The sequence below is a fragment of the Canis aureus genome, chromosome 19 (genome assembly GCF_053574225.1).
Source record: "Canis aureus isolate CA01 chromosome 19, VMU_Caureus_v.1.0, whole genome shotgun sequence".
NCBI lineage: Eukaryota > Metazoa > Chordata > Mammalia > Carnivora > Canidae > Canis > Canis aureus.
In genome coordinates this window covers 57,115,982-57,128,105 of record NC_135629.1, presented here as the reverse complement: position 1 = coordinate 57,128,105, position 12,124 = coordinate 57,115,982, and the positions used below count along the sequence as shown (strand labels likewise).

The window sequence follows — 12,124 nt, the reverse complement described above, 5'->3', positions numbered from 1 at the left end:
AGGAACCCCGAAGGCGACCTGGGGGGTGGCTGCACCCCCCAAGCAGCAGACAATTCCAGCCTCAGCCCCACACATCCCCCATCTCTGCTCTGGAACCTGCTGTCTGTCCCCAGGGACAGCAGCCAGTTAGGAGCCTGGGGCTAGGAGGAACTCCAGCCCCCCTGCAAGATGCAGCTTGAGGACCCTCTCCCCACTCTGACTTCTCCCACGGTACTTTGACCTCCAACGTAGGGCTATACTATATACACACAGACACACACACACATACATATATACATATATATATATATATAATTTTGGAGTTTTTTTCTCATAATACAGGTTATACAGTGGCTACTTTTTTATTTTGACCTGGATTCCCTCTCTGAGACCCTGGTTTCTACTTTCTTTTTGGAGGGTGTTGGCAGAGAGGTTCCAGAGATCCATCCTCAAATCCGGCTTCCTCCGCATCCTCCCATCTTTCCCCATTTCTGCCCCTTTGGACACCTGAGAGTCCCACCTTAAACTGACAGCCTCCCCCATTCATCCATCCATCCATCCATCCCTAAGTGTTTCAGAGTGCATGGGGCCCCCGGCGCTGGCCCACCCCCCCACCACACCCCCCTCCAGGTGAGGCAGGGAGACAGACCCAAAGCTGTACCAGCGGGACTTGTTGCCAGCGATACCAAAACAGACTTTTCCCAAGCAGTGCCTCCACATGTCTCCTGGTGTGGCTTTGGGGTTCTCCTCCCCTGTTCCCCAGGGCCCTCCCCAGGCCTCAGGAAAGAGAAGGTGGGATCTAACAGGAGTCAGGGCTCAGAGAGGAAGTCATGCACCCCCAAGCTGCTGCCCTCCCCACGGCCCTCCATTCACACCTCCTGGCCAGAAGGGGACCCACGGAAGGGGAATGGGAGCTATCCCAGCCCCCTCCTGTTGGAAACCCCAAAAGTCCATTCCCCAAATGCATCAACACCCCATCCTCCCATCTTGGGTCCCAGCCAGGCCTCCAAAACCAAAGTCCCTTCAAATCTGGGGGTCCTGGCCTCTGCCCCCAGCTTCCTGCCCTCCTACCCCCAGGACCCTACACGGGGGAAGAGGAGAGAGTCTGAGGGATGGAGCCCAGTGCAGGGGGCAGCCAGGAGGAAGGAGAGAGACCCACTTGACTCTTGAGTTTCTTTTCTCTTTCCTTTTTTCCTTCCTTCCTTCCTTCCTTCCTTCCTTCCTTCCTTCCTTCTTTCCTTCCTTCCTTCCAAAAACTTTTTGGTGATGTTGCTCTTCATTTTCTTTTCCCTCCAAGATATTTTTTGAGGTCCCCCTCTATTTTGTATTTTACTAATATTACCAGAATAGTTTACTCTGTCTCTTGCTTCCTGCTTGCCACGCACACCGGATCACACACACATACACACACATACACCCATGCTCATGAACCCAGGTTGGGAGAAGGCCTAGGCTGGGTCTGCTGCCCACGCCCTCCCCCTTCCCCCTCCGGGACAGGGACAGGGGACATGTGGTAGACCAGCCGGACTCCTCCCTTGCCCGGCTCGCCCGCCTACCCCCCTCACAGCATACTCTGGTCATAACCTTGTGTATTATGCAGTCATTTCGGTTTTTGCAGATGCGCCTACCATTTACAGAAAAGTGACTCTGGCTGTTATTATTTTGTTTGTTTGTTTCCCTATGCAAAAAAAAAAAAAAAAGAAAAAAGAAAAAATGAAACAAAGGGGGGTTCCATACAAGATTCAATAAAAAGCAAAAAAAAAAAAAAAAGACAAAAGAAGGAAGAAAAAAATGTATAAAAATTAAACAAGCTATGCTTCGACTCTCGCTGACTGTCCTGGGTCCTCCTTTCTGTGCTGTTTGGGTGGTTCTGTGCCTGAGTGAAGGGGAGGGGCGGCTGCTGGGCGAGCAGGCAGGTGCTCTGAGATTCTGGGACCCCCCATGGCACTCAGGGACCCCACACACATAGCGGTCTGGCCCCATGTCCACATCCACTGAGCCCACGGGAGGGACCTGCTTTACACACTGACCTCGGTGAGCTCTGGGTCCCGCCTGGTCCCACCTGCAGTGCCCCTGGTGGCTCCAGTGCTCTGCCCACCCCACGAGGGGCTGTTTCACACCCCTGAGCCTTGGCTCCTGCTATTCTGCTGCTCATCGCTGGCTCCCCAATCTCCGCAGACCCTTGAGGCCCCACAACAACATCCTCTTCCTCCAGGTGGCCACCCCACCTTTCCCCAGTAGCTTCCACCCCCACCAGCCGCTTAGGATCTCTGCAGGGACTTCAATCAACAAACGCCATGGTAACTTCCACCTCTCCCACCACGCCCCACCCCTGGCTCCAAGGACAGAGCCTGGCACACAGTCGGTGCCCCATAAATGTACAGAATGCTCTCCCTCTCCTTTTCCACCTAGCAAACTCTGATTCAGCAAAGATTTCCTGAGCATCTGCACACTACAAGTACTGGGGACCCAGCGAGGAACATAAAACGCCCCAAATAACCAGCGTTCATAGCGCTTACAGTCCCAAGTTGGGGAGATGCATAGTCAACGGTAGAAATAACTAAAATACATATCAGGGGCGCCTGGGTGGCTCAGCGGCTGAGCATCTGCCATTGACTCAGGCCGTGATCCCAGGGTCCTGGGATCGAGTCCTGTATCAGGCTCCCTGTGAGGAGCCTGCTTCTCCTTCTGCCTGTGTCTCTGCCTCTCTCCCTGTGTCTCTCAGGAATAAATACAATATTTTCTTTTAAAAAAGTGTAAAATAGGGCAGCCCGGGTGGCTCAGTGGTTTAGCACCTGCCTTCCGCCCAGGGCATGATCCTGCAGTCCGGGAATTGAGTCCCGCATCCGGCTCCCTGCATGGAGCCTACTTCTCCCTCTGCCTGTGTCTCTGCCTCTCTCTCTGTCTCTCATTAATAAATAAATAAAATCTTTTTAAAAAATAAAATAAAATTTCAAGGGATCCCTGGGTGGCGCAGCGGTTTGGCGCCTGCCTTTGGCCCAGGGCGCGATCCTGGGGATCCAGGATCGAATCCCACGTCTGGCTTCCGGTGCATGGAGCCTGCTTCTCCCTCTGCCTGTGTCTCTGCCTCTCTCTCTCTCTCTCTCTGTGACTATCATAAATAAATTTAAAAAGTTTAAAAAATAAATAAATAAATAAATAAAATTTCAAAATTGTAAAATATATATCAGAGGAGGTAAGTGCCAAAGAAGTGAAGCAAAGTAAAGGATAAGAGAGTGGGTCTCCCAGGAGGAGGTAACATTTAACCAGAGACGAATAGAAGAAGGGAAACATCTGAAAGATGAGTGTTTCAGGCAGGGGCATGGTCTGTGCAAAGGCCCTGGGGTTAGGCCCCGGCCTCGCATGTTGAAGGAACAGCCAGGAGGCCCGTGTGGCTGGAGAAGAGTGAGGGACCAGGGGAGGAGGGGAGGGCAGGGAGGGGATGGGGCGGGTCCTGCAGGGTTTCTCGGGCTTTCACCCACCCACCCCAGGAGCTGGGAGTCCTGGAGGCCTGTGGGCAGAGGGAGGACCTGACTTCATTCTAACCACGACTCATCCAGGAGGCCTTCCCCACTTGTCTGGGCAGAGCCCCTATTCCCGCCCCAGCTTCCGGCCCCGAACCCCTCCCACCTGGGCCCTGATGACACACAGGGGTGTCCAGCAGGGGTGTCAAGCGCTGCGTCCAGTTCTTCCCCCCACCCTCACCCACCCCCCGGCAGCCGTGGGGGCTTCTCAGCCACTGGAGTCCAATGGGAGGGAGGCTGTGGCGCTCGGGAGCATCACAGGAGTGAGGGGCTGTCACTTCCCCTTCTCGGGGGGCTGGGATCCTTGAGCCCTTGCCCGTCACCCTGCCCCAGCATCTCGAGCCCCCCCGATGGGGGGAACCCCACAATGGGCAAGCAAAGCTCTGGGCTGCGCAGGCTCCTGCCGTCGTACAACAGACCCACCCAGGAGGGACCATTACAGCCGGCTCACTGATGGGGACACTGAGGCACAACGACAGGCGCACACAGGGACCCAGGCACAGTGCCATGCAGTGCACACAGGTGTGCGGCCCTACGCCCCACCCAGCCGGGAACAGACCACAGTCGGAGGTGGGGGTCCGAGGGCCCCCCAGACCACACATTCCCTCCCCGCACATCCCCAGCGGGGTTGGGTGCTTCTACCCCCAGCAGCGAGGTTCTGGCGCCCCCTTGTGGGCGGGATGAGATCTGGACCCAGAAGCTGGGTTTTGGGGGGCCCCCAGCTACCTGCACCCGAACCCCCACAGTCCTGCCCCTCCCTGCAGCGGGAAACAGGGCGCTCATAGGAGCTTCTTTTGCAGGGTGAAGACCCAGCAGGGGGAGGGGCTCAGGCTGGATGGGGGCTCAGCCCCTGGTTGAGGGGTTCAGTAGGGGTGAGCAGTCAGCCAGCCCTGAGGGGCTTAGCCTGGGGTGCGGGTGGGGGGGGCTTGGCTGGAGTGGGGGTGGGGTCAACCAGGCCTGGGGTTCAACCAAAGTGGCCTGGAGTTGTCAGGGTTGACGGGCTCCACCAGTGTGGGGGTGTCAGCCCGGGTTGGGGTCCTCACACCGGAGGTCGGGGCTCTGCTGGGCCAGGATGAGGGCAATCTGGCCCTGGATCCCACTATGGGCGCCTGAAGTGATGCAGTTGTTGGCTTTGGGGGGCTGTCCCAAGACTGCGGGCTGGGCCTCCCTATAAAAGGGGGCAGGGCTTATCACAGCCACAAAAGGCCCCCCCACACCAATTTCCAGACACCCTGGTGGGGAGAAGTCCAGCCCCTTCGGAAAAGGAGGAGTCCACACAACAGGGATGCTCTGGGAACCCCCCTGAACCCCCCTCACCCCCCGACCTGGCACGACCTGGAGGCAGAGGACGCCAGCCAGAGCCAGAGCCGCAGTTGAACGCTCACTCTGGGCCCTTCTAAATCCCCCAAACCTGGGGGGGGACACCCGTGCCCCTGGCCCCCGCCCACATCATTTCAGTGTAACCAACACCTGACGTTTATTAGACACCTTTTGGGTTCCGGGTCCGGTGCTCGCGATTTTTGTGGACGTTATTTCATCGAATCCTCATGACAACCCAAGGATCAAGTTATCTTCCTCTCCCTCCTCCCCCTCTGACAAGACGGGACACGGGCACAGACGTTAAAGTACGTGCTTAGGGCCACACGGCAAGGAGGCACCAGGGGTTCAGCCCTCCGGAGGGGACCAGCGGGAGGGCAGCACAGGACGGGGCGTGATGACCGTCTCCTCCCGCCCCCGCCACCCACACCTACGCAGCTTGCAGACAGTGACGGGAAACTCGGCTCACGGCGGGGCGGGGGGGGGGGGGGGCTGGTCTCCCAGGAAAGGGCCGTGTGTGCCGCTGAGTCCGCTCAAAGCTCGGGCCCAGGAGCCACGAAGGCAAGGTGGCTGGGGGGCTGGACCTGCTCTGGGGCCGCAACCGCAGGGCCTTTGCACAGGTTCCCCCTCCACCGTGGCTCTTACCCTTCAGCGGGGCCTGCGCAGGGTGTGCTTGGGAAGGAGGTGTATGAACGCCCGGGGAAATAAAAGCAAAGGGGGGATGGGGGGCGGGTTCTGAGGGCTCCTCATCTGAACCCCACATGGGATAATTTCACTGGCCCCAGGACCAGGTCTGTGCTAGTCGGGTGCACGGGGTGTCCCTGGGGGCCTGCCTGGAGGCGGCAGGCGGGAAGCCTTCATTCAGAGGAGTTCGCCCCTCTTTCGTGGCTTGGAGGCCCCTCCTTCTCCTCCAGGGCCAGCTCACAGTCGCCCTCTCCTTTCTCCTCCTCTCTCACGGCCCCCACTTCCTCCTCTTTATGGCTGTGGAGACAAGAAGGATCCAGAAAACCTCACTTAATTAAGGAATTACGGGGCCCAGGCTTGTACGATTCTCCCAGAACTTCTGCGCCCCGCGCTCTCGTTGTCCCCACCCCGACAGAAGCGGTCCTGAGGCCCAGACAGGTTAGGACACTTGCCCCGTGTGAACCTGATGGGAGGGCCGGTGCCTGGCCTGCCCGTTCCCTGGGTCTCGGGACTGTGGGTGAGTGAACGGGCAGGAGGACAGGGCGACGGACCCATGGATTGTGGTAGGTTAACGAGTGGATGTGGACAGACACCTCGACGGACATGGGGACAGGTGGTGGGAAGGTGGACAGAGCCACAGACAGCGGGACGGTTACGCACAGAGGACTTGGGGGGGGGGGTGCGAGAGGGATGGATAGATGCGTGGGGCCCAGGGGAGTGGTAAAGACCTCACAGATCCCCCCTGGGACTCGTCTTAGGGTTGGGGTCTCAGGGCCCAGAGAAGGTGATAAAGACATCACAGATTCCCCCCTGGGACTTGTCTTAGGGTTGGGGTCTCAGGGCCCAGGGGAGTGGTAAAGACATCACAGATTCCCCCCTGGGACGTGTCTTAGGGTTGGGGTCTCAGGGAAGCCATCTCGTTTTTCAGGTTCGTAGCAAGGGGGGAAAGGGGGGTGCGTGTTGCCTGAGGTCCCGGCGGTTCTGAATCAAAGAACCCCCTGGCCTGTTGAGGCTCAGAGAGGAGAGGGGAGAGGAGGGATTCTGAGCACCAGTGGTGCTACGGGGGGCGGGGGGAGCTCATGCAGGACGGGGGGGGGGTGCCCACCTGTCGCGGGACTGGCTGCACCAGATGGCGTAGAGCAGGGTGAGGACGAAGAGGAGGAAGAGGGCGGCCAGCACGGCCCCCAGCCCCACCAGCCACAGCTTCCTCTGGGCCACTGCGGGCGGGGCGGGGCGGGGTCAGCTGCTGGGCCACCAGGTGGGGGCTCCCTTCCCCCTCCTGTCCCTCCCGAGGCCTTACGGGGTTGGGCCCAAACCGGCCCCAGGACCAGAGCTGCCAAAAGGGAGGCCCGGCCAGTGGTCGTCCAGAATCGGTCCATCCCTGTCCGTCTGTCTTCGCGTCCCTCCAGCAGGTTCTGGGGTGCCACCCCGTCAGAGGAGGAAGTGGCCGCCCCGGACACCCCAGCGCAGGGTGTGGCCAGCACCCTGCAGGAAGTGAGGAGTGGGGCCCCCTTCCCTGGATCCTGGGTGTGCCGGGGAGGGGGTCCAGAGGCCCAGGCGTCCCAGCACCCTGTCCCCCTGAGGCCCCCCGCCCTCCGCTCCCCACAGCCACAGCCACGGGAGAGAGAGGCCAGGAAAGGTGCGGAACGCGTTTCCTGAGCACCTACTATGCGCCGGGCCCTGCAATGGTTCTTAAGCCCCAGCACCTGTTTCAAGCCTCGTAACTCTGGTCCTCAGGTTGCAGATGAGGGGTTACCGCCCCCTGGGGGGGGGACACATGGCATCCCAGAGGGACACAGCTCTCGCCGCGAGGAACCGCAGCCGGGAATGAACACCCCCCACCCCGACCCTCTCTGATCATCCTACAAACCCCCTCAGCGTTCGGGCAGCCTGGGCTTCCACGCGAGCTCTGCCAACAGCCACCCGCGAGACCGGCCCGTGACGTCTCTCCTGCCAGGCCTCAGTGTTTCCAGCTGGAAAACGGGGCTAACCGTGTACTGACCAGACGCCAGGTGCTCACCGGGAGCATCCGTGAGGGCGCTTATTAGCTTCATTTCATTTATGTTTTTTCCACCCTCTGGCGGACGATCCTGGAAGTCCCGCACAGCCGCTCCCTGCCTCTGGGTCTCACCACCCCCCCAAGCCCGGCTACGGGGCCTGAACGCCAACCTTTATCAGGGTCCTTATTAAGAAATAGTTAACATCCAGGGCAAGGGCCAGGGCCCGGAGAAAGTGAGGTGAAAGGGGAGGCTGGAAACTGGGAGGAGAAAGTACTCGTTGCTTCCCAGGGGAGCACAGAGCCCTGGGACACAGCCTCCCGGACCCAGGTCCCTGGAACAGTCACGTGGCCCCAGACGAGGGGTGGGGTAGCAAGGATTTCCCAGGATACGGGGCTCAAAGTCCAGAGCTCCGCAGCAGGATCAAGATTGCCGGGGGCATCTGGGCACTGGGCAGCCTGCCCTCCCATCCCTGCTCAGGCATCGGCCCCAACCACTGCCTCCCCCAGGGGGAAACTGAGTCCCAAGAGACAACAGGAGCCCTTCTGAAGGGCTCTTATTAATTCTTTAATGCAGGTCTCTGAAAGGCAGCCCCTGCCCCACGTTGGTCCCGAGGCTGAGTAGGACGGAGGAGCTTCTGGCCAACAGATACTAGGGAGAGGGAAAAGAAATCAGGCCGTGGGTAGAAGTGGGGGAGCCGTGACACGGCGGGAGCTCGGGGGTTTCTCCATAACCCAGAATGCGCTCCAAGTGCGAGAGGAATCACTAGGCAGACAAATCGGGAAGGAGGGTGCACAAAGCCCAGGCATGCAGCACACAGAGAGCCCACCCCCCCGAGGGGCAGGGCAAGTCCCAGGCCTCTTCATTTGGGGGCCAGTATTCTCCACTCTGCATGGAGTTACTATGGTGGCTTCACGTCCAGGTCATCGCTTACACGGTGTGGAGGGGGCATCTCTGGGTGGCTGCCTGGAGGAAGCCGTGTCGCGTCTTCACATGGCTGTGTTCGTGACTTTCCCTTCAACTCTGGGCTCCTCTTGCTCCTCCAGCTCCAGCCCCAAGTTCCTCTCTCCTTCTTTCTCAGCCTTCCTGCCCTTCGTGTCCTTTATCTCCTCTATCTTCTCCCTCTTGCCTTCTTCACTGTAGGGATACAAAGGCCCCAGACACAATGAGAAACAGTCGCTCCCATTGGACAGACATGGGCCTGTGCCAGGCCTTGTGACAGGTGTTTTACAAAAAGTTTCTTTGTTGAATCCTCAAAACAGTCCTTGGGAGGAAGCCTTGCTATTTCCATTTCACAAAGGCAGAAAGTAGGACTCAACTGTCCCATGGATGGACAGATGGATGGAGAATGGATGGATGTGTGGATGTATGGAAGGATGGACGCATGGGAGGACGGATGAATAGGAAGATTAGTAGAGAAGTGAATGGAAGGTTGCATGGAGGCATGAACAGACAGCATGATAGGTGAGTAGATTAATTACAGAAAGGAAAGAATGATGGGTCAATGGATGGATGGGTAGGAGTGCAGATGGGTGGATGGGTGGAGAGATCACTGGGCTGATGAGTGGGAGAAATGGGTGGGTGGATGGATGGGTGGGTGAGTAGATAGATGGGTAGGTTAGGGGAATGAATGGATGAATGGATAGATGGAGAAGGGGGTGGGTGGGTGGGTGGATTGATAGATAGGTGATGGGCAGGTAAGTGGTTAGGTGAATGGATAGCTGCGTGGAGAGATGAAAAAATGAATAGGAAGATGAGGGACGCCCGGGTGGTTCAGTGGTTAAGTGTCTGCCTTCGGCTCAGGTCATGATCCTGGGGTCCTGGGATCGAGTCCCACATCGGGCTCCCTTCATGGAGCCTGCTTCTCTCTCTACCTCTGTCTCTGCCTCTCTCTCTGTGTCTCTCATAAATAAACAAACAAATAAATAAAACCTTAAAAAATAGAATAGGAAGATGAGTGAATGACCAGGCCAAAGAAGAGCGTGACAGATCAATGGATGGGAGTATAAATGCGTGGAGAGATGGCAGTGTAGACATGTGGATGGATGAATGGATCAATGGTTTACTGGGTAGGAAGATCAATGGATGAATGATGGATGGTTGGAAAGGGAAGTGTGGGTAGGAGGATGGATGGATGGTTGGATGGATGGGGGGATGGATGGTTGGATGGATGGATGGATCTGGGGATGGATGGGGATGGGTGGGTGGGTGGATGGGTGTAGATAGGTGGATAGATGGATGTGGGGGGATGGATGGATGGTTGGATGGGTGGATGGATGGATGGGTAAATGGGTGGATGAGGGATGGATGGATGGATGGATACGGGGATGGATGGGTGGATGGGTGGGTAGGTGGATGGGTGAGTAGATGGGTGGATAGATGGATGTGGGGGGATGGATGGATGGATGGATGGATGGTTGAATGTTGGATGGGTGGGTGGATGGGTGGATGGATGGATGGGGGCATGGATGGATGGGGGATAGATGGATGGGGGGATGGATGGTTGGGTGAATGGATAGATGGATGGAGGGATGGATGAATGGATTGGAGGATGGATGGGTAGGGGAATGGGGGGTGGATGGATGGATGGATGGAAGGATGGAAGGATAGAGGGAGGGAGGGAGGGAGGGAGGGATGGATGGATGGATGGATGGATGGATGGACGAGGGGATGGATGGGTAGATGGGTGGATGGATGGATGGGAGGTAGGAGGGTGGGGGATGGGGGATGGATGGAGGAATGGACAAGGAGAAAACTACCAACACAGGAGTTCAGGTGGGTTCGAGAACCTCCAGCCCACCCTGGGAGCGGGAATCACACTTTGCTGGAGCGGCACTGAGTCTCAGACAAAGCAAACAATGAGGCCTACAGCTCTCTCCCTCACATACGTCTCGAGCTCGACTGAGAATGTTCCAGTCAGGCTGGCCTCCTCCTATCTCCTACTCTCGCCTCCCAACTTTGGCCAAGTGGGGACACTGCCCTGGAAGAGCCCCCACCCCTGCCACATCCCTGAGCCTCCCCCAGAATCTCGTCTGGAAGCAGTCGGGACCACAGTAGAGTCACCCGCGCCAGTACCCACGCTCGTGTGCAGACACCTACACGACCCCACAGCACAGTGTCGCTCAACAGGGATCTGCTCAGTGCCCACTGTGCGCCAGGCCACCCGGGGACACAGCCGGGCCAGAGCTAAGCTCCTTCCATCTACTGGGAGCCACCGTCCAGCGACGACAGAGCGGTAAATGGCTAAGATAATTTCGGCTGCCGGTCAGGGCAAAGAACGCAGAGCTGTGGGACGCAGTGTGTCGGAGGCCTGGTGGCCGGGGTGGGCTTCCGGGAGGAGGAAATATCTGAGCAGGGACTGGAGGACGAGGCAGCTCAAAGATACAGGAAAGAGCGTCCCAATCAGAGAGAAGACTAAGTGCAAAGGTCCCGGCTGGAATGCGCTTGACGTGTTCAAGAGTAGAAAGAGGTCACCGGTGCACACTCACCCCTCCCCACCCCCCAGAGGGGCTCACACAAACCCCCGACCCCACACCAGCACGCTCACACAGGCAGTAGTACCTCACGCCCACGTCCCGATAGGGGTTGGAACACATTCTGAACCCGGTGTCCTCCTCATCCTGGGCTCTATAGGAGAGAGAGAGAGACAGAGGGGTGAGGGTGGGTGACGGGCAAGTCGCCTCCACGGTGTCCCGCGGCTGCACAGAGCAAGGTGCACGGCCGCATGGCTGTCCCGGGCCGTGAAGCGGGGGGTGTGAGCAGAAGCAGGGAGACGGGAGACAGGGGAAGCGACCAGAGAGAGTCAGCAGGCGGGAGGGGTGCCCAGCACTCTGGGGGAGAGGACAGGGACAGCGGTGCGGAGCGTGGGGAGAGGGGCTCCCACCTCACTTTGGAGCACCAGACGCGGTTGGCCAGCATGAGGACGAAGACGATGAACAGGAATCCCACGACGGCAGCCAGGCCCACCAGCCAGGGCTTCAGTTGATACTGCGTGGCTGTCCGAAGGCGGGCAGGTGGGAGTCAGAGATGGCGGGGAGCGGGGCACGCCCCCAAAAGGGGAGACAGCAAGGGTCCAGGGGTGAGGCGGGGATGCTCGAGCAGGTGGGGTCTCAGAAAGAGCTGGTCAGACACCAGTTCTAGAGAAGGGAGGGGGCTGGGGCCTGGGGGGGTGTCCCCAGGGATGGGCAGGGAGGCCCCGGGGGAGCGTGGGGGCTGGGGGGCTCCAAGAGGGGCCCGGCCCCATTCCTCCTCTGTCCGCCTACTCTTCTCAGAGGGGTTCCTCACCATGAAAAATGGGGAGATGTTGAGCCTTCGAAGGAGCCCCTGCCATGACCCCTCCCGACCACTGCACCGTGCACCCCGCCCCCCAGCCCGGGTGGGCGCCCTACCCTGCTGGGCCTCTGCAGGTGACAGGAGCAGGGCGCTGAGCAGGAGAAGGGCCTCCAGGGTCCCCATGGTCATGGAAGAGCCAGCGGCGCGCACAGTCAGGGGCGGCTGGGTGAGGCCGAGCCCAGGCCCTGATATGCAGGCGGGCGGGCCTAGGGGCGGACCCGCAGCTCAGACTCTGGACCTGGTATAACAATTAACGCGGGGAGTCCAGCCCTCGCCCTGCGCCCTGCCCCA

General features: G+C 58.9%; 2 protein-coding genes across 2 annotated transcripts; both read right to left on the bottom strand.

Moving 5' to 3' along the window:
• Positions 1-4,963: 4,963 nt before the first annotated feature.
• LOC144290868 (small integral membrane protein 24-like) lies at positions 4,964-6,960 on the bottom strand. The gene is made up of 3 exons (XM_077860516.1): positions 6,805-6,960; positions 6,610-6,721; positions 4,964-5,801 (listed from the first exon to the last, which is right to left on the bottom strand). Exons 1-3 carry the CDS (start codon positions 6,881-6,883, stop codon positions 5,678-5,680), a joined length of 315 nt encoding a protein of 104 aa, XP_077716642.1. The 5' UTR covers positions 6,884-6,960; the 3' UTR covers positions 4,964-5,677.
• Positions 6,961-8,044: 1,084 nt separating this feature from the next.
• On the bottom strand, positions 8,045-12,025 carry SMIM24 (small integral membrane protein 24). The gene is made up of 4 exons (XM_077860515.1): positions 11,890-12,025; positions 11,385-11,496; positions 11,063-11,128; positions 8,045-8,638 (listed from the first exon to the last, which is right to left on the bottom strand). Exons 1-4 carry the CDS (start codon positions 11,960-11,962, stop codon positions 8,491-8,493), a joined length of 399 nt encoding a protein of 132 aa, XP_077716641.1. The 5' UTR covers positions 11,963-12,025; the 3' UTR covers positions 8,045-8,490.
• Between the last annotated feature and the right edge of the window lie 99 nt (positions 12,026-12,124).

Coding starts and splice junctions, on each gene's coding strand:
- LOC144290868 (XM_077860516.1), bottom strand. CDS start 6,883: ATGGACCGATTCTGGACGACCACTGGCCGGGCCTCCCTTTTGGCAGCT. Junction 6,722..6,804: donor GCCGGTTTGGGCCCAACCCC/GTAAGGCCTCGG, acceptor CCCCGCCCGCAG/TGGCCCAGAGGAAGCTGTGG. Junction 5,802..6,609: donor TGCAGCCAGTCCCGCGACAG/GTGGGCACCCCC, acceptor TTGTCTCCACAG/CCATAAAGAGGAGGAAGTGG.
- SMIM24 (XM_077860515.1), bottom strand. CDS start 11,962: ATGACCATGGGGACCCTGGAGGCCCTTCTCCTGCTCAGCGCCCTGCTC. Junction 11,497..11,889: donor ACCTGCAGAGGCCCAGCAGG/GTAGGGCGCCCA, acceptor GCCTTCGGACAG/CCACGCAGTATCAACTGAAG. Junction 8,639..11,062: donor TATCGGGACGTGGGCGTGAG/GTACTACTGCCT, acceptor GTATCCCTACAG/TGAAGAAGGCAAGAGGGAGA.